The 25,292-nt window shown below is 48.5% G+C and overlaps 1 protein-coding gene across 1 annotated transcript in view; it reads right to left on the reverse strand.

Annotated features, from left to right (window-relative positions):
* Positions 1-23,132, reverse strand: part of LOC121092476 (rho GTPase-activating protein 7-like) — a 50,815-nt gene extending 27,683 nt beyond the window's left edge. Inside the window, exon 1 of the mRNA XM_040603583.1 lies at positions 23,055-23,132. Coding sequence (XP_040459517.1) covers positions 23,055-23,061 — 7 coding nt within the window. The 5' untranslated portion in view covers positions 23,062-23,132. The remainder of the gene's footprint in view (positions 1-23,054) is intronic.
* Positions 23,133-25,292: the final 2,160 nt, after the last annotated feature.

The raw sequence follows: 25,292 nt of genomic DNA on the forward strand, positions 1-25,292 counted from the left end.
ACAAAGGCCAGGGTGACACTAAAGGCAGAGCCACCAACACTTCTGAAGTCTCCGCACAGAAGCATTAACACCAGAGAGTATTGGCCAGGATGCTTGAGGAACACAGCGCCACAAAACCTGTTTTCGTGAACAGCAGTTTCTGAGGAAGGACAGCACTCTATTGGTCATGCAACCTTGAAGGCTTCGTTTCAGTTCTTTCTATTGAAATTCAGTCAATGTTTTGGATAAATAGAGCTGGACTGAAAGCATACTGCAAAAATTCAAATGAATGCTAACGTCTAACTGTTGAAGCTTAAAAAAATCATTTTGCATAGGTTACAGAAAAAAAGTATGGTTGTTGCTTGTAATGTCTTGCCTTTCCTATTCCCAGTGAAGTATCCTCTCTGAAAGGTTTTGCAATGTCTGCTATTAAAGTGAATTCCTAGAATTGTAAGAATACACGTGCTTGGTTTATCACACTGCAGCTAGAGGAGGCCCTGCATAGCGGAACGGACAAGCTGTGGAAAAGGTCCTAAGGAAGCTTTTACATCACACCCATTTATATTTGGACCTGAGATATTTGGGAATAGATGACTTAACTCTTTTCACATGCACCACACATGGCCCTTACATATTCACTGTCATTAATGCTTGTTTTTTATTCAAAGTAGTATTATTTCACAAATGACAAAATGCTTTTCCCAGCAAAGCAATCAGGCTGGGATCTGGCAGAGTACATTGTTGAAGCCACATGCTTCCTAGAAGGGAAGGCTAGGGGGGTTTCATGTGAGAAACAAATCCAAAAGAGCAAGCCATGGCATAGCCTTGGGGATGTGTGCCAGGTCCTGTTCAGGCACTAGTGAATAGTGTCCTGCCTTGGACAGCAGTGATCATTGACGAAGGCATTGCGTAAAACGGGAAAGTCGAACGATCTCACAGAGCAGACAGAATCTCAAGAAATATACGAAGCTCCTCTATTTGATATGCATGGGATTGTATGGAAAAGCATCTTCTTTCAACTCTCCCCACATAAGAAGCCAACAGACTGTAATTAGCTTTGATTCACAAAGCCTTGTTTCACAGCCCCTCTGCCCACTGCTAACTACCTCCTTGGATACGGCATCTGCTTCTGGCAGAGAAGATTGAAGGGACGCCGACATGGAAGTGGTGACGAGTGATTTGCCAGGCACCTGGGCATGCCGGTTCTGAACACCAATGGGTAGTGCTGTGCTTCTCTGGCAGGACTGCTTCGAGAGAATGCCCCACTGCCTGTGAAAATTGATTGTGCTGGTTATGAATTTGTGTCCACCAGACACAAGCTTTTTTTTGGAAAAAAAAAAAGGGAGAAGGAAGTCCAGCAGCAAGTGGTCATTCCTGCCAGGTTGCCAAATTCACTTTGAGTACCTAACAGAGACACACAAGTATAAATGGTACTTAACTGAGGGGGGTGGAGGCAGATAATAAAAATATATCAGAGCTTCTAGTGAGCTAGATGGAGGTCAGCACAGCACTCATCTGCCATTGTTCAACATTTAAATTTTACACAGAGGAAGAAGCTCAGGAAAGAAACAGCTCACCTGTGCCTGACATCTGAGATGCAGCCTATGGTCACTGATGTCCCATGTCTTCTGCAGTGATTCTGGAACCTGTCCACCCACTGGCTCTTCCCAGCCAAGAGCACTTTTTTTTTCAACTTGGAGTGACTGTCAGGACAGCAGTGCATAAAAAGAACAAATTCACCAGGACATATTCAGCTGTTTAAATAAATAAAACCAGACTGCCCACTCTGTCTTACCAACATGCCTCCAGAATGGCTGACTTAAGCATGAACGGATGAGCCATTCTAGAAGTGACACTTCGACACTTGGGAAATAAAGCTTTGCATATAAAATAACTAACAAGAACCTCTTCCATGCTGCTGTTCCCCTCTGACACACAGGCCAGGCCTGAAGGAGTAAAGTTGTTCAAAACTCCATTCCAAACGGTTCCTTTCCCAGCACAGAGGCAGCGGGAGCTGCATGCCGCCAGCACTGATGCTGCGGAGGCTACATGCAGCCGCTGACCCTTTGGATGGCAGCACCGCCACTGCACCGGCCTTTGGGCTTGGCACGGAGGGAAATGATCACAGATGAAAACTGCCCAAGAAATTGCAGAGTGCCTCATCAAGCAGGTGACGTAACATGCAGACTGACAGACAGCTAAGGCTTTCCCTCTGGAGTTCAGACATTGCTGTGATATTGCTCTGAACCAAGACTGAGTTCAATAAGCTCTGTACCCAAACTCAGCATCCTCTCTCCGTCACCATTCCTGAAAAACAGCTCTTTCTTGCCTGAATAGAAAAGCAGAATAGTACCTTGCACTTATTTTTCTTCCTGTCTTCTTTGTATCTTGGCTGTTGGGCAGAATGGCTGGACAGAGGAATCCTCAAAGATCCAGTGGGTGCTCATTCCAGCCACAAATCAAAGCAGCTGGACAGGTCAATTTTTTGACAATCAGTCCTAATTTTAGCAGAAAGATTTTGCACATGAAAAGACAGTTGTCTCTAACCACATGTCTTAACAGCTCAGGAAGCAGCAACAGGCAAGTGCCATACTAGATCAATGACTATCCCAAGCTTATCTGTAGTAAACCTATAGTAAACATCTGAAAATGCAGTTGCTGTTTGGAAGTAATAATAGCCAAAAGATTTCAATAAATAGCCTCAATAAATTCCGTAAGTGGATGTACCATTTCCATCTGAAAAGCAGAACAGCTTGTACATGCACCTCAGAGAAGCTAAGACTCATTTTGGCTTTTCGCTTTAGCACTTTAAAAGAGAAGAAGAATAAAGTAACCAATGGAGGGGGGGTGGGGTCTCGGGGGGGGGGGAGACTACAGATCAGAATCTGTAAGGCAGAGTATAAAATTACAGTAGTAACTTGTAAATCCATTTTCCAAATGTACAAAATGTGCTGTCTAGACAGGCAGCTACAGAGGATCTCCCATTGCAGCCATTATATGGATTGTGACAAGAGCCAAGAAACAGGCAATGTTCTGAATGCTTGAAAAATCATTTCCTTTGCAGTAATTCTAAAAAGTGGGAAAACCCTTGGAAAGATGACAGTGGTGCTCTAAGCATGTATCTCATTTTTACAATAGGTCTGGAATTGGTGTCAAATTGATTTAAAGGCAACATAAACCCAGATTCAAGTGTTACAGTAGGCTCAGCTTCCTTAATAGTCTATAACGTATCCCAGCAATGCCTCATAGCTTATTTTAATCTCTACATGATAATTGTTTACTGAGAGAATACACTTCACATTTGAAAGCAGCTTTTAAAACATTTTATGAATATTTTAAAGCTCATAAAATAAATATTTAATATAATTAATGAATAATGTCAAGCCTTCGCATCTATCACAGGAATCCCATTTCCCCTCTGTCCAGCGCCCACCTATCCTGACCTGAAATGCTCTATCTAATAATACTGAGACGAAACTGCTGAAAGGCCTTAATCATGGCTGGATTGCAAATTCATTCCCTTGACCTTCCTAAAGTTTAGTTTTCTAAAAACGCTGAAGGGCACCAAGCAGGGGAAATATTAAGAGAGCCTAACTAGCTCAAATGTGGGGCAGGGATGCTTGGCAGCCCCAGCACAGCCTGCCTCTCCACCGCGTGCCCGAAGGCACCCCTGCTCGCACAGAGTGCTCCCCCAGCCCCTGGGCACGCCGCAGCCCCGGGCAGCCACCTCCTGCCCAGCTGGGGACCTGCCGCAGGGCAGCCCAGCATCCTTCCAGCCAGGCTCCGGGCCAGCTGTGGCTGCTCAGTGCCACTGACCCCCCTCGCCGCAGGGCCCCACACCCACGGGGGCTTTTCAATGGGGAGCTAGTTACGCTGTGTTTTATGGATCCAGCGTGGCTCTCGTCAGAGTTTAAGTTGTGTACATAACTCGTGCTGACCTCTTCCTTCTTCACTGAAGCGCTCGTCTGAGCCAGATATCTGCCGGGCGTCACAAGGCTGCTTATTTGACGCACTATTTTTAAATAACTCACAAATATTTAAACAACATTTCTATCAGCATTACATTTAGAAGACATCCAGAAATGGCAAGAGTACCCGAGGTGGCTGGCTCAAAGCGAGCAAGCACTGCAGCAGCTGAGTGGCCTGAGACCCGCGCAGCTTGTGCAGAGCCCCTGGCAAGTGTCTCCGAGGCTTCGCACCCCGGCAAAAAGTCCTTTGTGAGCCCAGCCAGGTACTCACAGTGCTGCTGGCTGAGACACCAAGCCTTGATCGCGGTTTAGTTGTGATTTGCATTTTAGGGGATAGCAAAGAACCCAGTGTTACTACCAAAGACATCAACACCCAGGTTTGGGTCTGTGGTCTTTGTCAGGTCCTTCAGCCTCTCCCAGCTCCTTTCCCAGAGGAGCTGAAAGCTCCCATTCTGGTTAACAAACCTTTGCCAGCTCTAAGAAAGAACCGAAGACTAACTGAGCCAATGGTCCTATCACACAGCAGTATGAAATGAAGAAAGAAGTCCAGTTGGATTTTAATTCTAATTTAATTTAATATACAATTAAGAGACACTGCTGTATCTTCCGTAACATCTCTAATTGAGCGCAAGGTCTCCCATTCCAGGTGATGGGTGCAAAAGGCATCTGCTATCCAGATGATACTGTAAACCAATTTTATAACCAGTTTCTGTTTTGGTAATATACCAAGGCTGGTAAAGCTTAGTTTTAAGACCCTCAAGCCTCTGGGTTGGTTATTGAACTACTTTGCTATAACAGACTTCCAAAATGCAGAAAAGTATTTCACACATTTTGAATCTGAATGAGATTGCTGTTAAGATGTTCAAAAAAGAAATTCTGACACTAAACCACCCAAACCACTAAAGCCTGTTAATAAAAGCACTTCAGATCAAAAGACCTTCATTTGCTTTAGCTCACTTCAGATTTCAGCAGGACCCAGCCCTTCCCTAAGACTGAGGTTGTGTACATTCTTGTTTCTATCCAGGTATAACACAACTCCTACCTTATTGAGCCAAACCATTTTTCTTTAGGGTGTGTAGGCGATTATAGGACATGGAGTTGACAGGTCACAACAACCTGTGTTGTCCTGAGAGAGGGCTGGCAAGAAGTATGAAGCAGACTTCAACTCTTCACGTTCCTTTTTAAGCAATGAGGCAGATAAATGTGGTTGAGTCAGCATAGTAGAAAATATACGTGCCATTTTCCTCTGCTTGCTGTATACCCACAAAATTACCTGAACCAAATGTCATAGGCTGCTGCAGAGTTAGATTTGGGAAGTAGAAGGTACACGTTAGCTACTTAGGCAAGCTAACAAATCAGTTATGCATTCCACATGTAAAAGGCTTTAAAAGGATCAAGAAAAAAAGTACATTATTCTGTCAATAATAGGATGTCAGCACACGCAGTCACCTTCTAAGTTGTGCCCTGCAGAAGAGCTCAGTTTCTTGCTTTCTGAAAGACATCTTGGCCTAATATTTTGGATAATACAAGCCTTTTACATATTTCTCAGTAAGATCTAGATCTTTTTTGCAGAGAAGATACCATCTCTATGTCTACCACTGGCGATGAAGTAAAAGGTTTCAGGCCACCTGATTCCAAACGCGCTTTCCCACACACTGCCCCTACATACAAACTAGGAATCCAGATTTCAGCCACAGTCAGTTGTTAGATGTGCCATTTTCTGCAGGTATAAACCTGCCAAGAATGAATGGGTGGGCAAGCGTGCACTGCAGTTCATGTGTAGCTAAAAGTTTAGGGACATTTATCTTTGCCTAAAAAGCACTGCCACATATTTCAGTGACAGGAGGATTTGTCTTGTTCTCCCACATTTAAGAATAACTATTGCTGTCAGGTTCCAGCTGGACCCAGGAAACGCTGTGCAGTTCCCAGCTGTGGCATTCAGCTAGTCCTTACCTCTGATAGCACAAAGTGAGGGAGCGTCTGGGCTGATAGGACCCGATGGGTTGGTTTACGTCAATATCACCTACTCGACTTCACCATAACTCTTTGCAGTTCTTGGAAAGGAGACAGTATAGAAATATAAAGTATTCATACCCTCTGTCTTTTCTCCTCTCCAGAAATGTCTGGCTTCATCTTTAAGAAGTAAAAAGAGCAAAAGAAAAGGAAAAAAAAAAAAAAAAAAGGCACCGCTCCCTTGCAACATCAAGCCAGCATAAGCAGTGACAGCACCCACATGAAATATTTTACCATTAATGGCTCCAATAGAAATCCTTCTGGATGATCTATGGAAGCCCTGCAATCAGAACTATTATAAGCTTTGCTCAGCCCCATTTCAAATTGATGGTTCTCTGATGAGAGGGGAGTTGCCCTCACTTGTGCCATCAAATTTAGAAATCCATTTAAGTCCTGATGTTATTTGAATAATCACTTCTGTAAGGTTATAAAAAATGCAGCTAAGCCCTATTTGTTTTTTCTGCAATGTTTGGAAAGTGTAAACACTTAAATCATCAACCAAGTGCATATCATTCATATTCACCATACCTTTTAAAGGCATACTTAGCATACCACTGAGAAAGATTACTCTGCTGACAGAAATCAAGTGTCTGGATTAATTTAAAGGAGTGCATTTCACAATCCATCATTCCAGAATAGGAGAACAAGGAACTGCTCAGCTAAATTAAATGGTGAGTTACTCTGGAACAAATTAAAGGAAATTCATCTCTGCACTGTGTCTAGTCCAGACGTGTAATTCAGTGCTGATGCTATTAAAAGCCAAGCAGTCTCACTGGATTTCATAAAGACTGAATCATTTTACAACCAATATTTATTTATTTGCACTCTTGCACAACATGGGAAGTAGAAGGCTTTGTGGCTTGTAACAGGAGCTGCCAGTTTCAGGCCAGCACTCTTCAAGGACTTTTTGAAGGAGAACAGGTGTGGGAAACCAGCCTGGGAAGAGCAGGGCAGAATCAAAACCCTCCCCAGCCAAGTGGAGAGCAGAGAGGATGCTTGCTGCTCCCGCTGCAGTGTGTTTGACCTGGCAGCAGGGCCTTCCTACAGCAAGTTCTTTCCCTGGGATGCTCTGGGGACCATCACTGGCTGGATTTGATCCATGTCTGTCGGCTAAAGGGCTCTCCATTACACTCTACCCAGCCCATGGCAGTTCTGGACTGAAGGGGTTTTTTACTTCTGAGAAAAGGATTTACTTGATAACCGACAGGTCCACATGCAGAGATGATGGGGCTCAGCAGAACATATAACCTACTGAAATGACTTTACAAACAATAGAAGGAATGAAGAAACTTAATAGAAGAGTGTAACAAGGAATATACATCCGTGTAAAATTCCTTCTGGCACCAATTGGCTCTAGCTCTGCAGATATTACCCAAAGCCCAAATTTCTCAAAGTGTATTTTTAACCTTTTCCTTCCCCCTCCCCCCCTATTTTTAAAAAAATCTTTAAATAATAATTTTCTATCAACTCCTTAATTTTCACTTTTACTTTTCAACTTTTTCTCTGTGAGGCTGTAAAGATATATTTAACACAACCTTCTAATAGCAGAAGAAAGAGTAGTTTGAATAAGTATGCTCCAATGAGATGCAAACGCCTTTATGACCATTTACTCTTGAAAAATAAATTTGAATATTATCCTCATAGTGCTATACCTGACAACATTCCAGGTAAAACTTCAGCATATTTCATTTCCATTCATTTCCCTAACTAGGTCTTACTTAGGCAGAACAGCGGAGGCATGACAGTACAACTGATCATACAGAAAGGCAAACTGGCTTTGCACACTTGAAGACCTTGAAACCTCGGGAAAAGAAATGCTTCAAAATAGAGAGGAGCTCAGCACCTTCCAGAAACCACAGGCACTGGTGACTGGGATGTGGCTGATACAACAAGACGAGTGGTTTCCACATGGCTTTGGCGCACTGGCAAGCCAGCATCTCACAGTGCGCTGGGTAAGAGCAGCCCCACATCCCGAATCTGAGACTCCCCCTCCCCCCTCGACCTTAGTGTCCATTTCCCTTCTGGCCACAGGCTCCCACCAAGGGCTGTGGCTGTGTCCCCCAGGGAGGAATCCTCCTATTTTCCCATCTGCTTTTGCTCTCTTGCTTCCTTTTTCTCACCATGCAAAGCCAAGGAGCAGCAGGGAGAGCAAGCAAGGAAACGCACACTCATCCTGGTGCAGAGGCAATGCTTTGCACCCCCACACCTTCCCTGTCACCCTGTGGGTGGGCAGTGGCTGTGGCCAGCCAGGAGCTTGCTGAGGAGCAAGGACACGTACACCTACCCATTAGTGTCTCATGGGAGAGCAAGACTTCAGCCAGCTTGAAGCATTAGAGAAAACCTCAAAGCATAAAGCTCCCTTTTTCCAGGTGAGGCAGACATTGGAAGGACAGTGAAGCTGTCCCTTTGGACTGCAAGGGGACAGGTCTGAGGAAACAGCCAGAGATGAAGTGACCTGCCCAAAGGAACCCTGCCAGGGAGGCAGCAGCACTGCTCTGGCTTCTCTCTCTGGAGGCTGAGGCTGCGTAACCTTTCTCCATAGCAATGCGTGCCCACAGGCTGGTGTGGTTTTGAGAGGCTGTGTCTCCAAGCTGACAAGTCAGCTTGTGAGTCATCCTCCTACAACCTTGCAAGCACAAAGTAACAGCCACAAGGCATTACCAGAAGCTTGTCCGGGTGCTGCAATTCGCAGGCCTGCCAAGGGGATTTCGTATGTTGTAGCAATAGTTTATTCCTCTGCTTCCAGCCTGATCGATTTAGGCCTATCTCATAAACCTCACACACTAATCAGCTTGAGAGTTAATAATTTCAGTAAATTCTGATTTCCAAAGTACTGTGTTTCACCATAGCAAAAGGGGCTTTTCAGTTCCCCAGGGCCAATCTGCACATTCCAGACAGGACCAAAACACAGGGAGAAGGTGCTGCTGTGAAGAGCTTTGCTGAATCGGAGAAGGCAGAGCGAGAGAGGAGATACACTGCCATTGCACAAGGTCACACCGCAGGTGAACGGGCAATGCCGAACACAAAACCTCCTTACAAACCTCACCCTCTAGGGCCAGCTTGTTGCTGCACACTGTCTTTTCTGAAATCAGCATGGGATATCATTTCCATCATTTTAGTGTGGTTAATCCCACTGTGTCTTAAATGGAAGCTTCTGTTGAAATTCCAACCATTTGTTTTTATACGTTTGGCAAGATACCTTTCCCTTTTATTGTTTTGGCCAAAATCAGCCCAATCTTTCAGGTTGATTGGGCATTTGGCAGTAATGTACCTAAATGGCTCTCTACTGCTGTATGATAACCGAGCATTGGCACAGAAAGATTTACAGCAGTGAGCCCCAGGTAAGGATGCTCCATTTTCCTGCAGACTGATTAGTACTGTCTATTCCAGTGATTTAAGTGTTTTTTCAAAGAACACATTTGAAGAGCTGAAATGGATACATATTGTCAGCTTCTGGCAGTTTAAGTGCAAACAGCTGCCCTGAAAGCTCTGTGCGGTACCACAAAGAGATGAGCCTCTATGAAAGCTAGTCAATCAAAGAAGATAAATCTTTGTGTCAGTTCCAATTATTGAGATACTCCAGTTAACACAGGGAATCATAGACATTAGACTGGCTTTAAATGCCCACGTGGTTGGGACCATACCATTGCTCTTGGGAGGCAATTTCACTATCTGACAGATCAAGAGGCTTTTCTCAGCTAGTTAATTCCAGTTAAGTTTTTCCTCTCAATTTCATCCTGCTATCCATTATCCTCAGTCAGCTGCCCTTAGCAATTCCTCTCCTGCCACACTGCTCATGCTAAGAGTCCTGGAAATGGTGACATTATTACAAGTACCTGGTGATGACACCCATGAGACCTCCTAGCACTACAGCCTCAGAGCAAAGATGGTTTCTGTCTTAAAGAGCTTATTCAGCTGCTAAGGCCTTTAAATAAAGCCATACACTTTAATTTAGGTATAGCAGTAACGCCCCCTCCTTCTGGTTTGCCTCTTTTGTCCTCTGATAAGCTTTGTTTCTTCTGGATACCCTGACTTCAGATAGGAATCAAGGTGCAAAGAAGATGGGTTTAGATGGTGTAACGCTAGAAAAGAGCTGCTGCAGAATTATTGCCCGATATTTTTCTAGAATTCTGCAAGCACTGGTGTCCTAGAAGACGTTGCAAGTATAGATAACACAATACAAAAGATGGTATTTTTCTGGCATGCTACTGTGTCATGAACTACATAAAGGAAAGTTACAGGGGATTCCATTAAATAATTCTGTTCCTTGCCTCTCCAAAGTTTAATAGGAATGGCTGCACACTGAAAGCGGGTGGGATTCATCAGTGTCTGATACCGAAATGGGCTGGTCGCACAGCTGCCCGGCTCCCCTTCCCTTAACTGCACTGCTGGCTCTTTCACATGCTCAGGAAGACAAATGGAATTAAACCATCTGTAAACATATTCCTCCAGCTCAGGAAGGTCAAGGGTTTTGCAAGTTTATTTCAAGAAATCAGAGGAAATTGGCCCCTTTTTCAACACAGCAGTGAACATCAAAGGCTGGCATGCTCCCCCTTAGCAGCAGGCAAGGGGGGTGGGGGAAGCCCAGGGAAGCAGGTTTGAGGGTTATTGAGGGTACAGCATCCCTTCGAGGGGGCAAGGACCAGCGGGGAAGCCAAGCATCTCAGCTTCCCAGCTTTTTGCCTACTCGGGAGGACACAGAATTGTGTCAGCTGATCTGGCATGAAGAAAAATAACGAGTTTTCAGACTGGCTCTCAGAAGTTGAGCGTGGGGCTGACTTTTGTCAGTGCTGTCACTGGTCTTCAGACCATGGCTGGCGGTTCTTGGCCCACGCACTGCGTGCTCCCCAAGGGCCCTCGCTGCTGCCCAAAGCTCAGCCACGCAGCAGCAGAATCTAAAAACATCTAACTCTAGAAAATGGTCAAAAGAGAGTGTGTTGGATTGGAAAAATGTCTGAAAACTGATGTTTCTTCTGACTGCACCCAGGGGAAAGCCCAGAGGGATGCCAGAACACCAGCCTCTGGGCTCCCCCGCGCCCAAGCCAGCTTCATGCCATGGTTAGCATGCTGCACCCTGGCCTTGGCATGCCAGGCAGCTCTCAAGGTGGCAGAGAGAAGGCAGCCTGATCTCCTCAGCCTGGCAATGCTTTGACCCAGAACATGGACCACAGAGCAGCCCCCAGCTGCCCAAAAGCTCTTTCCTGCTGCCAGTCTTCTAGACTAGCCAGTCCTCTTTCAAGTGCATTTTTAGCATCTTTGCTTAACCACCAGTAGAATTCGAAATTGGCCGCCATATGATCATAACTCATCTCTAGCATGCTCCCACCACATCTTAAATATTCACTAGTCATCCTTGAATCATAAGGGCGTGGGCTTGGAGAGAGAAGTTAATATAAGGAGGAGATAATTATTCTACTCATTATCTGCAAAAAACTTCTACTTTACTCATTCCTTAAGCATAACCAGTTCAGCAGCAGAATAAGCTGATTATGAAACCTGTAGGTATTTTCTCTGGCAGGACAGAGAGACATACTACTAAATAAAAGTGGAAGGATTTCTAAATTATCATTTTATTACCAAATAACTGCTCTTGGCTAGAACCTCCATGGTGGGTACAGTAGAATGCACTGATTCAGCCTGCATTGCACCAGCTAAAGTCCAGGGGAACTGCTCTGAGGGCATCTGAAGTAAAAAAATTCAGAACTGGCAGAAGTCCTGCATAGATTTACACCCATGATTAATTTTATACCACATGCTGTCCTGCTGAGATCCCAGGGATAAAGCGTGTGTATGGTCAAGTCAAGGTTTGAGCTCCAACCTAGATTTACACCAGTGTAAAGGAAAGCACTACCCAGCCCAGTATTTATGTTATTTGGGCCAAGGAAAAAATGTAGTGGCAGCTGTGAACAATTTAAAAATCAAAACCCTGATGGGAGGACCTTCATGCAGAGGTTTGGTTTGTTGTTGCAGCTGACTCTCTGCATCTCCTTTATCTTTTTTTTTTCTCCTTTCAGAGATATTTGACCTTAAATGCAAAAGGATAACATGGGTCAGGAAGAGTGTTTATTATGTATGAGCTATTTTTCTTTCATGTTAGCAAAATCCTTCTGTAAAATTTGGCAGAAGTCCCTTTTACAGCTAAATTTCAGACCCATGGGTGATCTGGAATTTAACGTTATTTATGTCTCAGTATAAAAAAAGCAATGAAAAGGAAGCAAATTCAAAGAAAATAATCAGAACATAGCTGAAGTCTGGTAGCTTTACTTATTTAAACCGTTCAAGTCTATCGCCGCCCTTGTCTTCACTGACGCCGGGTAACTGTTTCAGTGGTTTGATTGCTTGCTATGTAGAAACTGGAGTATCTGTAGCAATTACACATCACACTTATTTCAAAGTTGTTTCACAGGCAAGGAGCACGAAGGACTTTACAGATTCAAAGAACTAACCTGCACAGCAGAGCTTCTACGTACAGGCGTGCTGGCACTACCTGCTCACAACACTAATGCATTGATAGCGGTGCCAAGATTTTGCACAAGTAAAATCTGTTGCACCACAGCTACAGAGGGGAACACTGAGAGGGGACAAAATCCTGCTGTTACTGAGGTCCCTCTCCAACCTCTTGTCCCCCAGCTCATGTTTTTTAATTGGGCTGGGGCGACAAGCAGCCAGGCTCTGCAATCCTCACTCACTCTATGTGGTACATGGTTTCTCAGCAATTCACCTCCTGGCTCCAAGGAGCTATTTGTACCGTAGGAGTAACTGCTCGGTATGAACCAGAGCTGAAGTTCAGCCAGCTTTGTCCAGACTTACATCGTTGCAGAGAAGATTGCAACGCCACCCTTCAGGAGCAAAGGACACTTTAAAGGGTTATTTGTCTTTGCTTACACCCAGAATGGTCCCAGGGACAAACACAAACCAGCTGCTTTTCAAAGCCTCCTTTACCATCAATTAATATACACAGAAAATGGAGGTACAAGTTCTTAAAATATACAGAAAACAGGCTTGTTTCTTGACCATGTTATTTCACAGCAATCTTCCAACAAAGTTAAAGAAAAAACCACAGTTGCTCCTTAAACAAACATGCACAAGAGAAAAATACGCGCAAAAACCTTGTATCATCACAGTCAGGGGCCAGTCCTAGCGATGGGACAACCTCTGTCTGCACTTCTCCCTTGGCTGCTCCTTGTTCCAGAAGAGCTGTCTTCAAACAGACCCCACTCCCTGACTTAACAGTTCATCCCTCCAGCGCACAGAACATACAGGTGACTAAACCAAGGAAGCCAGCAGCACTGCACAGCCCCTCCAAAACCCCTCCCCGGAGCTAGGGGAAGCTGTTATTATTATTGGGGTTGAAATGAGCTATCTGCGTTTTGAAGAACACATTGAAATGCACAATAGTTTTCACTTTGAGGCGTCCTCCCCCTCCAGCGTTAGCAGACATTAAATATGTGCATACTTAATGCCTTGCAAGCTCCGCAGCAATCAGGTTGGATCAGCAAAGGGAACTTGCCTTAGTAATAAAGGTGTCTGTGTAATGTCAGACCCTGGAGGTACAGCTAGGGTGACATTTTCAGAAGTATCTACATTTCTTAGACTCTTCAAGCTCCATTGAAACTCGCTTGAGGTGAATTTGGATGGAATTTAAGCTCCCAAATCTCTTTTGTATTTTAGAAGAGGTTAACTTTAGCTTCTGTCTTTAAATTTCGTAATAAATAAAAAGCAGACTCTGCTTGGAAAGTTGGGAATAGAGTAGGAGTTTGGATAGCATGATCATAAGCATAAATGAGCACATCTCCTTTGAATATTAAAAGTATCTTTAATGCGGTGCTCAAGGTCACACAGCAAATCAACGGGCAAAACTGAATCATAGCCCTAAGGGCATATTACTTACAATCAGATGCAGGAGTAATCGAGTAATTGCACAGACTTAAAAGCAGCATTACATCAACTTAACATATGGCCAGAAAGGGGCTTGGGGAGGTTCAGTGATTTGCTGAAGGGGAGAGAGAGTCAAGAGCAGGGCTGACATCAGATTTGACCAGCTAATTTCATCACACAGGTAACCTGGCACTGGAAAGTCTGCAAATAATTTATCCTCCACAAAACTTCTTATTTAATGTCAGTTTTCAGCATCCACTGCTGGAAATACTAACGGCCCCCCACCTGAAGGACACATCTTACTGACTGTCGGCACTATGTTGGGAGAACCAGAGATGATAGACACTTGGTGATCTGGCTCCCACATCCAAGCTGGCGCAGCAGCAGCAGCGAGTGCTGAGCAGGTATGTCCCGGTGCACGGCAATGAGAACATGCCTCTTGGCTGCTGAGCTTCAGCATGAGCTGCTGGCCCAGCAGCGAGCTTACCAGCCCTACCTGACAACCGCTTGCCTCCCGTTTCAGTTGTCAAACTTATATTTATGCTGGTGCAGTATTTCCCGTTTCCTTTTTTGGATCGTTCTCTCAGTCATTTTTCCACTAAAATGATCAAGAATTTTTTTAAAACATCTAAACAGGAAGAGACCTGACCTCTCCTCCCTGAACATCATGTGCTCTCTTCTGGCAACGGAAGATCGCTCCAGTGCCAACTGCTGCAGCGACTCCAGGACAAGCTGAGGGGTGGACCCCATACCTTGGGACCGCACGTGGGTTCTGCTGGTGTGTGCTAAACAGTGTGCACAGCTTGTCTGGAAATGTTCAGTAGCCTTGGGGTTTCAGTCCCAAGTCCTTCCAACTGACACCCCTGCCTTCCCACGCGTGCCCCCCTGCTCACTGCTGTGCCTGACCGTGAAGATGGATCCTGGAGTCTGGTTGGCAGCTCATGGAAGAGCCATCCCACGGCTCCGAAACCAAAGGAAAAATGCCCGTTGGCTCAGCAGGCCTGATGTTGTACCAGATACTTAATTCAGGTAGATACTGGGCAGCTCCTCTCCTGGGCACTGTCACCCAGCACAGAATGGTTTTGGGGGTTGTTTCCACTTGCAGACTGGGGGGCATCATCCCTGCCTCCCCATCTGCAAAGGGACAGCCTCTGAAGCAGAGCCATTGCGCTCCCCACCATCCAACTGCTCCCAGTAAAGGCCCCAGGGAGGAATTTCTCCTTCAACCAGCTCTACACCTCAGGAGCCTCATCTGTGCTTGAAGCCCTTGCCTTGAGACAACGGACGCGGGTGGCGCAGAAGCAGCAGGCACCAAGCACAGCCCCAGCAGGGCTGCAGGACCCACGGGGGCACTCAGGGTGCTGGCAGTGGGGCCCAGAGGCACTGCCCACCGCTCGGCTCCAGCCCCTTCCCCAAAGGGCGCTGCTGCCCTCAACAGACACTGCTCACCAGAGAACTTGGATGTGGCACGCTGCATTATACCATTAAAACGTTGGGCAGCTCTGAAGGCAGAGCCCAGAAGCAAACTGAAGCTGCAGCTCCCTCCCAGCTGGCAAGAACAGCCTCTTCGGGGGCACTGCGCTCAGCCACAGGGAACCAGCACCAGTGTGTGCATCCAGCCAACTGGGAGCTGGATGAATGGGAAAAAGTCAGGTTCTGCCTTCAGGAGGAGGAGAAGCTAATGCACTTCACTTCCAGGAGTATTCATAGAGCCTTAGGAAAGGAGTACAGCAATGCTAAAGCCTCTGCCAAACCATCTAGCTGTGCGGGCGACTGCTCAGGGCTACCTGCCTCGCAGCCCCCGGTGCCGGCACTGCCCCTCACCGCCCTCCCAGCAGCTGCCTGGCACCATGCTAGCCACGCCGCTCTTCTATCGCGGCACTCTCCAAACTAGCCAGCTGCACAAGGTCTTTTACCATCTCATACCAACATACCCTTCATGCCAGTCCCTCTGCTGCCTTCTCCTCGTCCCTTCTCAGCCAGGGCATGCTCTCTCTTCTTTTGCTTCTTCCTCGGCTGCTCTTTCTTCATCGGCTCTCAACCCCTTAACAGAACCAGCCACAGCTGCACCTTATCTACATCGGCCAACCCACAGCTGTATATTATCAATGCTAATTAATCCAGATTCATTACTCTACAATTCCCCCCTTTTTTTTTAACATATCATACCTTATGTTTTTAACAATCACTCTTCGAGGGACCCCAGGCTTGCCTGGGTGAGGTTTAATTGCCAGGCAGAAGACTCAGCTTTTTCACTGGTGCAGCAAATCAAATGCTGACAAATCTGAGGGTGACACAAGAGTGGAATAAATAAATAAACAAATAGGCAGATAAATAAATAAATAAAAACCAGGTAAAAAACAAGTAGGAAAAAAAAAGTGGAAGGAAACTTGGGGCTCTGCATGTTTCTGTGCCCACACATTCCTCCTGCAGAGTGCCTGGGCCAGCTTCCTCCCAGCCTGCGCCTTAGCTGCACCGTCCTTGAAAAGCCCTAATGTGTCCAGAAATCAGATTTAATATATACACTAGTATATATTAAACATACAGGTGTGAGGGCTTGCAGCAGTTTGGTCATGCTGCAGAATTAATCTGAGTTTGGTAATAACTGCAGAAAATTAGATTTATGTTAATTTTTTAAGCATTGGGGTTTTTTCTTCTAAAGAGTTGCTGTTAAGTCCCAGCACCATCTTGCAGAAGCCAACCTGGTTGACCATGCCACCCTCCCACGCCACCCCTGCCCCCACGCAGAAGGCTTCCTTTCTCCCCCACTGGCAGTAACGGGGCTCGGGCAGGGATGTGGGGCTGGTGCTGGGCAGCTCCCGCTCGCTGCAGGGACGCTGCGGCCACCAGGCTGGGGTGTTTCCTCCTGGGCAGGGGAACACAGCCCAGGCCAGCCCCTGGGCCCTGCCAGCAGGCCACAGAAAACGCACTGCCTCCTCCGTGAGCCCAGAGAAGCTTTTGCTGGTTTTCTTGGTGTTTCTATGCATCTCACCTCTCTGCATGTACCCTGAGCATCCATCCTCCCACCCCACTGAAACAGGGAAGCGATGCTTTTCTGAGATGGGTGAGGCTACGTCATTTCCCCAGAACTGAACCTGGACTCTGACCTCCTGGCACGGATGGGTGGCCCTTAGCCAACAACCCCTTCTTCTTCTCCAGAGGAACAACCTGCTCTACACAAAGCACTTGTGCTGTGATAGTTGCTGTAGGTGGAAGGAACGATAAAGTGGCTCAAGTTTCATTCTCTAAGGAGAAAGCAGCAGAGTAAGTATTTTGGGACTCCTAATATTCAGGCACAGTCACTAAGTGTGACTATGTAAGATTTGTACATGTTGACTGCTGCCATGGGCGGTAAGGAAAAAAGAAAAAGGCAATCCCAGACAAAGCAAAATGATAATGTGTTATTGGACAGAAAGATTCATGTGGTGAAAATTAATAGTAGTGACTGGTTTGCAGCTATACCCCATCCATCTTGTCGGCTGCAGAGAGAACGACTCCTTGTTGTATGTGCAGCACGATGTCTGACATTCAGGTCACAAGCTGTAATTTAAATTTCTCTAAGTTCTTCTTTGTTTAATGTCCTAGCGGTCTGAAAGCAGTTCAAGGAAAATCCCTGTGATTTCTCCTTCCAGCTGCTTTAAACAACTCTCTAGCTTCTGTAATTAGTAGCCTAATCAGTTAAAGCATTGAACATATAGAGCCTTCTGCTACGCTGGTCTGATAAGACACACTGTGTCCACAGCCAAGAGCGAATCTGACACAGATTGAAGGGCAGTGAGGTTCAAAATGAATTTTCCTTCCAGATAACTTTTGAAAACTGCGGGCTTTTTAGGAATGTTTTTATTAAATTATGGACCCTTTCGAAAAACCTTTGCACCCTATGAGAGCATCTTCATGTGCTGACACAGCAGGTGGAGCCAGCATGGGAACAGCTCTGTTTTCTGGACGTGAGAAGGATTGGACCCATACATACACTTTTAAAAAAGCATGATTTATAAAGTAAGTTATTGCTTTGCCTTTTCCCTCTTTAGTAGTGGTGTCTGACAAGGAACTGCTCATTCACTCAGAGGGAATGGCCACTCTGGGAGCTAGCTGTTCGGAAATACAAGTCTACTACTCATATGCCCATACTGCCTTAGGTAGCTCCTCACAGACTCTGGGGCACCTAGATTAGTAAACTCTGCTATTTGTGAAGGTCCCCAGATCTGTCCTGACAGCAGTGGCTTACTTCCCGGCACACGTGGGGCACAAGCCCTGCCTGCCCTCTCAGCGTGCCCACATCCACACGATGTTCCTGTACCTATGGAGGGAGCAGGGAGAGAGGACTGTCCTGTCCAGGGAGCTGCTCTCCAGGGCAAAGGCCAGCGTTCAGAGCACAAGATCCCTGCTCAGGGTGGGCAGATCCTGGTCTCAACATCAGAGATGCTACTAAACACAAGGAAAGAATACCACTGTCCATCCCAGGTAACACCTGCATGTGTCATTTGTTCAGATTGTCAAAACCATGCTCATTTCTGACAGCAAATCGATGCAGAAGAGTGCTGCCAGCATGGCTTCAGAGCTACACTTCACCAAGAGCTGCCCCGGTATGGGTGGTGTGTGGCCTTGGCAGCCTGGGGCTGCACATAAATCACTTCCACCAGGAGGTTTTAAATGCTATAATTTGTTATTCAGCAAATGCATCACACTAATCGACTTCTAGTCTTTTAACCATACACCCATTTTTTTACAGAACTGTAACAAGTTTAGAAGATGACTTGCCTGTCCCATCACCAGCCCACCCAACCCTGACCACGCACGCATTCTACCACAGCTCAGCACAATGTTCAACGAAAAAAGCACACAAAGGTAACGTTCCCTATGCTGCCGAGCTGATTAAAGATTCAGCTCAGATGAGAGGCAGCAGAGAGTCCAGCACAGGTTCCTGTGCACCTATAAAGAGCGGTCTGATATGGTTTAGCAGAGGTCAGTACCAGACAGCTGCACGAGCTCAGGCCTCCACTTGCCTCATGCTGGCAGGAACAGGACTGATGGCAAAATGTGTCCCCCTTAGAGCAAGATTTGAAACACATACAGTGTGCTCCTGCTAAATTAGCTGAAGCTAATGAGAGTCTGCCATTTGCTGCAGTGGGAGAAGGGCCACTGGATACACCTGCCAGGGAGGGTGCCGTCGGGGTCACCCCTGTGGGCTGGCAGCAGGTGATCCTCTTTAGTCACCTCTTTAGTCTCTCTGACTTTGTTGAATGACATACAAAATCTAACAATGTTTCCGAAACGCTCTCAAAGAAAAGAACAGACATAAAGATGCTGTTTATGTCCCAACAGAGGGACTGCAGGGAGCAGCTTCGCGCTGCTCCAGGTGGGTGGGTGGGTGTCCCCAGCATCAGTGGCACGCCTGGTCCCTGCCGCAAAGCCAAGCACGCTGTGACATCTAGTGGCAAGTTACCCCGAGAGCCCAGAAAAGCTGTGTTTGACAGGTCTTTCTCGCAGTCCCTGGACAGCCAGGTACAGATGTGCCTGCTTTATTGCACACCCTTCAGACACATCTTTATGCATAATTATATATTTATGCGTAGTGGCAAGTACGACAGCTGTTTCAGCTTAGGCCAAGATGTGCTGGTGAAAGGGACAGTATATCCACCTCACCAGACAGCTTTCATCTTCCTAGCACTAGGAGGCAAAGGTCCCATCCTCCTCCTGGCCCAGGTAGCCATTAAGTGAACTGCTTGGCATCACCTCTCGAGCCACAGCTGCAGCTGCACAGCACACAGGAGCTACCTAGGGTTGGACACAAGCTTGGCCATTCACTATTTGATGTGGTTTCCAATCTGTGTCCCCCAGAAAAAACCAGTGCTGGTGTTTGACCAGCGCAGGTGGCCCTGCCAACACTTCCCAGAAGCCGAAGGCACGAACAGCCTGCGTGCAGCCACAGAGGTGAAGCAGCAGCCGCAGCACCATGTAACCTTATTGCACATTCAACTCCACCTCCTTCCCATCCTTTGGCGAGGTTTATTTAATACTTCACCCTTTTTTTTTTTCAGACTCTGTTCTATTTCATGCACCATCATCAGTGACATATTCCATATTAGCTTGAATAATGATACAGAAATTAAATCAATAGGCTTTGCCTAACAAATAGAAAGGCCCCATCATGCAAGGCCGAGCAGCATGAGTCAGGGATGTCATCTGAATTTGTGAACGAAAGGAGGAACAATTACCAAATACAAGGAGTAAAATGAGGGGGTTTTTTCTCAAAAAAGGTCAAATTTCAAGAGGATCCTTGTTCTTGTGTGAGAGTTTGGAGCTGGGAAGGAAAGCGGGAAGCTGCTTTGCAGCACATGAGCACCAGCCTCTTTGCATCACCGCCCTCTGTGCACCTGCTGCAAATGCTCTGCTCCTGCCCCGTTTCTGGAAAATGATGGAATCAGCAGTGAGGTCTGCAGGGCCACAGCCCCAGAAAGCTGAAACCAGGTTGCCCAGAACCATTCCTGCTTCAGATACTTAAGGTTACTGAACCAAACAGAGATCCACAAGTGGTCCCCAGGCTCCAGCAGCCAGAAGACACCAGGCACCACAATGAAAACTCACTGAGCTGTCAGCAGGGTTTTTCCTTCGTGTTTTGCCTTTCATGAAGCTTTATTTTGATGCATAAACCAGCTACTTAGTTGATATTATTTATTCACTAGAGAAGCCAAGTTCCCTTCCCACACACACATGCCTTCCAACAGCTCCAGGTCCTGCCTTTTCCCAGGAGCATCAAGGGAAATGGGAAGCAGCAGAGGAGGGATGGGTGCAGCAGGCAGCGTGTGCGCCCAGCCCATTTCACCGGTCTTACCACACCCTGAGGACAGGTTGCTGGCAGGTGCCAGATAACACTGACCATTGAAGTGTTCCTGGATGGTGGACTCCAGAAGCTGGACTCCAGAAGCTGAAATGGCAAATTTATACTAAAAAGAAAAGCAATCCATATGAAAACACTCCCAGAACCACCTCCTCGTCTCTTAATAGCTCTCTGACCACAGGACAAGTGCTGGGGACTGGGGGGTACCTCTGCTTATGGCCAGGACTGCTGACCCCAGCAGCCCCTCACTCGGGGTCCTTTGCAGCACCCTGGCAGGTTGCCCCACCACTACCACCTCCCGAACGGGCACTGCTAGGACCTGGGCCATCCCATTGCCTGCCTCAGGCTTGTGCTTTGTGCCAGGCACTTCTATCAGCTTTCTAACCAGCTCTCACCACCGAATGCAATGACCAGGAGAGCAGACAGATGGTGGCTTCTCCTTGCCCGGCACCCCTATGACACAGCAGCCATGAGGCAAGATAGGTCCTTCCCTGCCACCAGATGTGGCCAGGTGTGGCATGACCAGCGGCTCAGCCCCCGCTGCCCTCCGGCAGCATCCCTCTGGGTTGCTTCCCACCACTCTTGTTGTATCATTACTCAAGTGCGTAATATTCTTACGGCGAGTATCTGGCAACGTAACCCATCCTCGTCTTAGGACTTTTAGCTTGTGTCAACAATTTATTCATTTCAAAGAGACAAGGAATTTTCTACCTTTGAAAACACACCTTTTCCACCACCTGAAAGACCTGCACGTACCGACATATGGATGCTCAGCCCTGGCCTCAAATGCAGCAAACTAATTGTGTTTCTTCTCAGCTCTTGTGCTCGGCGCATTGCCAGGGTGACGCAAAGCAATGAGAAATAAATTGACTCAAAACTTGGCCGGGGAGCATCAGCAAACAGAGGGTTGAAAACTCAACTTGATTTATTTTATAGAGAGGCAAAGGACAAGAAATGCAGCGTTATTTCCAGTTGTGGTCCTGGTGAACAGTCCTCAAAGCCCACGCGAGGCTGGGCAGCCCCAGCGGCTGTCTTGTCAGGGGAACATCCCTGGGAAGGGATGACATGACACCAATTCGTTTTTCGAAAATATTCACTGTAACACTTCCATCTCCTGCCCAGAGAATACAAAATGTTTTACAGGGAGCAAGGGAGCAATAAAATAAAAGCCGGCACCTGACATGCCGACACTCAATACCCTCCGACAGACCCGTCGGAGTTGCTGTAGGATTTTTTGAGTGTTACAAGCCTTTGGCGAAGGCAGGAGCTGAGGCCGGCCAGGGCCCCAGCTCTGCCCCAGGTACCCGGTCGCTGTGCGGGAGCCACGGCGGGGCCAAGCCAGCCGAGACGGGCGGGCAGCTGCCCCCGGCCTGGCCGAGGGCTGGCGGTGCCCAAACCCCCTCCCCTCTCCGGGCAGGCGGGGGGCGCGCAGCCGAGCGCTGCCGTGGGGCTCAGCACCCGCTGCCCCGGCCAGGCCCGGCTGATGGCGGGTGCGGGCTCAGGGCAGCCGCCCCAGGGGTGTCCCCCGGCGTCTCTCCTCCCGGGTCCCCTCTGCCCTGACTGTCGGGAGGCGGCACCAGCGCCCAGGGCAGGATCCCCCCCGTGTCCCCCCGGGCTGACACGCGCTGCTGCCGCGTCCCCATCGGCCGCGCAGGGACGGGGCTGCGGCGGCCGCACTGAGGGGCCCGGCGTCACCCTCCACCCCGTGCCCCCCCGGGCCCACGGCAACGGCGAGACACAGAGGTTTTGATCTAAGAAACGACACCCCACCCCCACCTCCCCGCCCACCTTTCTTGGGCGGCGCGCGGAATGTCACCACCCGTGAGAGGCGTAAGGCGGCACCGGCCCCCCCGCACACCCGCACCGGGACCCCGGGGCTCGGGCGGGTCGGGCCGGCAGCCCCGTGCGGGACCCCGGGGATGGGGGACGGGGGGGTCGGGCCGGCAGCCCCGTGCGGGACCCGCGGCGGCAGCGCGCGCAGCTGCTACCCTCTAGAGGAGCCGCCGGTGCCCAGCGCCCAGCGCCAGCCGCCCCCAGCGGGCCCGGACCCCCGCGGGCAGGATCTGGGCAGCCATACGTGCCTGTGCGGCACCCTCAGGTGCTACAGCATTACACTGCAGATTTTACGAGAACTACTTTTCTTTTTCTTTTTTTTTTCCTCTTCTTTTTTTTTTCCTCAATCCCAAAATACATTTACCGCTGTAAAACTTTGTTTTCCGTCTAAACGAGCCCCAGCAGAAGCAGCACATCCCCGGAGGGAACAGCCGGACCCACACCTTTCCCGTTCCATCCCCCGAAACGGCTCACGCCCAGTTTTCTGGTAATAGCGTTAAAGAAATAGAATCATCAAGGAAAGAAAATAAACCTCTTCCAACCTTCCATGGGGAAAGTGAACTGCCAGGTGTCGCTGGTCTGTGCGGAAGTTACTCCCGTGTCCCTGCAAGCGAGCGAGTCCTGCCCAGGGCGGCTGAGCTCCAACCCTCCGGCTGGGCTTTAAGCCGGACGGGCGAGATCCCACCCAGGACGGGGTGGAGAATCCTCCCCGGGAAGGAGCAGCTCGGTCACAGCTCCCCGCAGCCGCTGGTCGCATCTCGCCGGGGCTCTGACACGCCGCTTCCCGCCCCCCCCCCCGGCACCCAGCAGCACCCACCGCCCGCAGCAGCGCCGGAGGAGTGGCTGGCACGGGCCCCGGCCGGGGCACCACTGCGGGATACGCGTAGTTTAAACCAGCTGCAGGGCGAAGGTGAACGAAGTGCACAGATGTACTCGAAGCACTGAAATTACGGCAGCGAGAAATCCGTGATAAACCGGAGTGTGGCCCAGCCGAAGGAGCTGGGTGCAGAGCAAGTCGCCACACGCTGTGGTGCCCACACCACCCCAGATGCTCTGCTCTAGTTTTGCTGGAGGCTATGGGAAAAGCAAGCCAAATCTAGTGTTTTTACACTGAAACCCTTTTTACACAGTGAAGGTTATTGTCTTTAAAACAATCTATCAGATTCATTCCAGCTGGAGAAGAGGCAGCTGATCACAGGTTGAATTTATTTCGCAATGAGCAGCACATGGGGGAGCGTGGCCAGGTGCTGCTGCTCAGGGGCAGGGGGCTCCTGCCCAAGGGGCTACAGGAAAGCAAAGGTAGGGGGGTGAGAGGCAGGCAGTGCCCACCTGAGTGCTGGGAGCTTTGGGGGTCCCTTAGGTTTTCAGGTGAGTAGAGATTAGAGGATGCTAGTAGCGTATTTGTGCTTTAATGCGTTTATTGCCCACCACGTACATTTATTCAGTTTTGGATCTATCCCCTCTTCGTCTGAGACCGAACAGCGCAGCACCAGGCAGTTCCCATCGACCCAGGCAGAGCTGCCAGTCCCTGGCTCCCACCACCACTGGCTCACATGGGGGAAATTTAAATTCACAAGTACAGGGGAGAGATGGAGAAACCAGGTAGCTACAACAGCAGAGATCACTGCTGTTATTGCTAGGGGACCAGAGCTGATCCCTGCTCTCTGCTTTCAGCTGCTCACAGCACATGGCAGACACCTGATGGGGCACCAGCGCTCATTAACCCTGTGCCGCACAGTGTCACACCTGGTAACGAGGTTAAGCACTAATGAAGGAAAATCCAAAAATGTTCCAGGCCCTCGTGGCTGCCAGACATACACAGCACACTGAAATAACTCCTGAGGAGGGTTCTAGCTGCAACACACTTCTGTATCACTTGTGGAGGGAGACATCCAGACTCAGTTCCTGGTTACCCTGACCGGGATGCTGTACACTAGTATGATGAGAACAGAAACTGGCTTTTGACTGCTTCTGAAATAGGATGTCCAAAAGAATAGTCTTTTCTAACTCCAGAAATCAGAGGAAATGGAGACACAAGCCTCACACAGGGTGTCCTTCAGAGAGGGGGCCCACAGGACAGCGCTGCCTCTAGCTGACTGGGGGAGGCAGCGCCTGGAGAAGGCAGCGTTCCGCAGGACACTGGTACCTGCACCACTGACCCCAGTGCATGCAGTGATGCAGAAGAGAGGATCTCTTCAGAAGAGCAGCAAAACCAAAGCCAAGCTTTGCCCCACCACCCCAGACTGTCCTGCACTGGGCTGCTCACCCAGCCCTGGGCTTTCCGAGTCACATCTCCTGCACAATTAGCACTAGCACGAGGAGAGCTGGCACCGCTAACTCGCCAGGGCCGGGGCAGCAGGACACCAGTGCTGTGTCTGGCATGTTGGGACTCTTCTAGCCAGCCCCCATTTCTGCAGAGCTGGAGGGGACCGTCCCGTGGCTCTACGCCCACGTGTGATGCCTGCTCCCCAGAGGCGGCCTGACCCCGGCTTCCTTCCCAGCCTCTCTGAACTCCCGGGCCCGCAGAGGAACAGCACCGCGGTATTTTTAGCCTGTTTACGAAGGCAGAGCAGGACGTTTCTGTGCCGCTTGCAGTGAGCAAGCACAAGCTGTGTAGTCAGTGGGTCAGCTGGCAGCCATCTGGGCAACGTGGAGGTGGTTTGCCAGGGTAGATGATGGCATCAGAGAAGAGAATGAGGAGCACCAGGAGAACATGACCATTTTGCCTTTCCTTTAATAAACTTTTCTTCTTCTGAGGGTCCTCCAAGTGCCAAGAGTTG

The sequence above is a fragment of the Falco naumanni genome, chromosome 8 (genome assembly GCF_017639655.2).
Source record: "Falco naumanni isolate bFalNau1 chromosome 8, bFalNau1.pat, whole genome shotgun sequence".
NCBI classification, from domain to species: Eukaryota; Metazoa; Chordata; class Aves; order Falconiformes; family Falconidae; genus Falco; species Falco naumanni.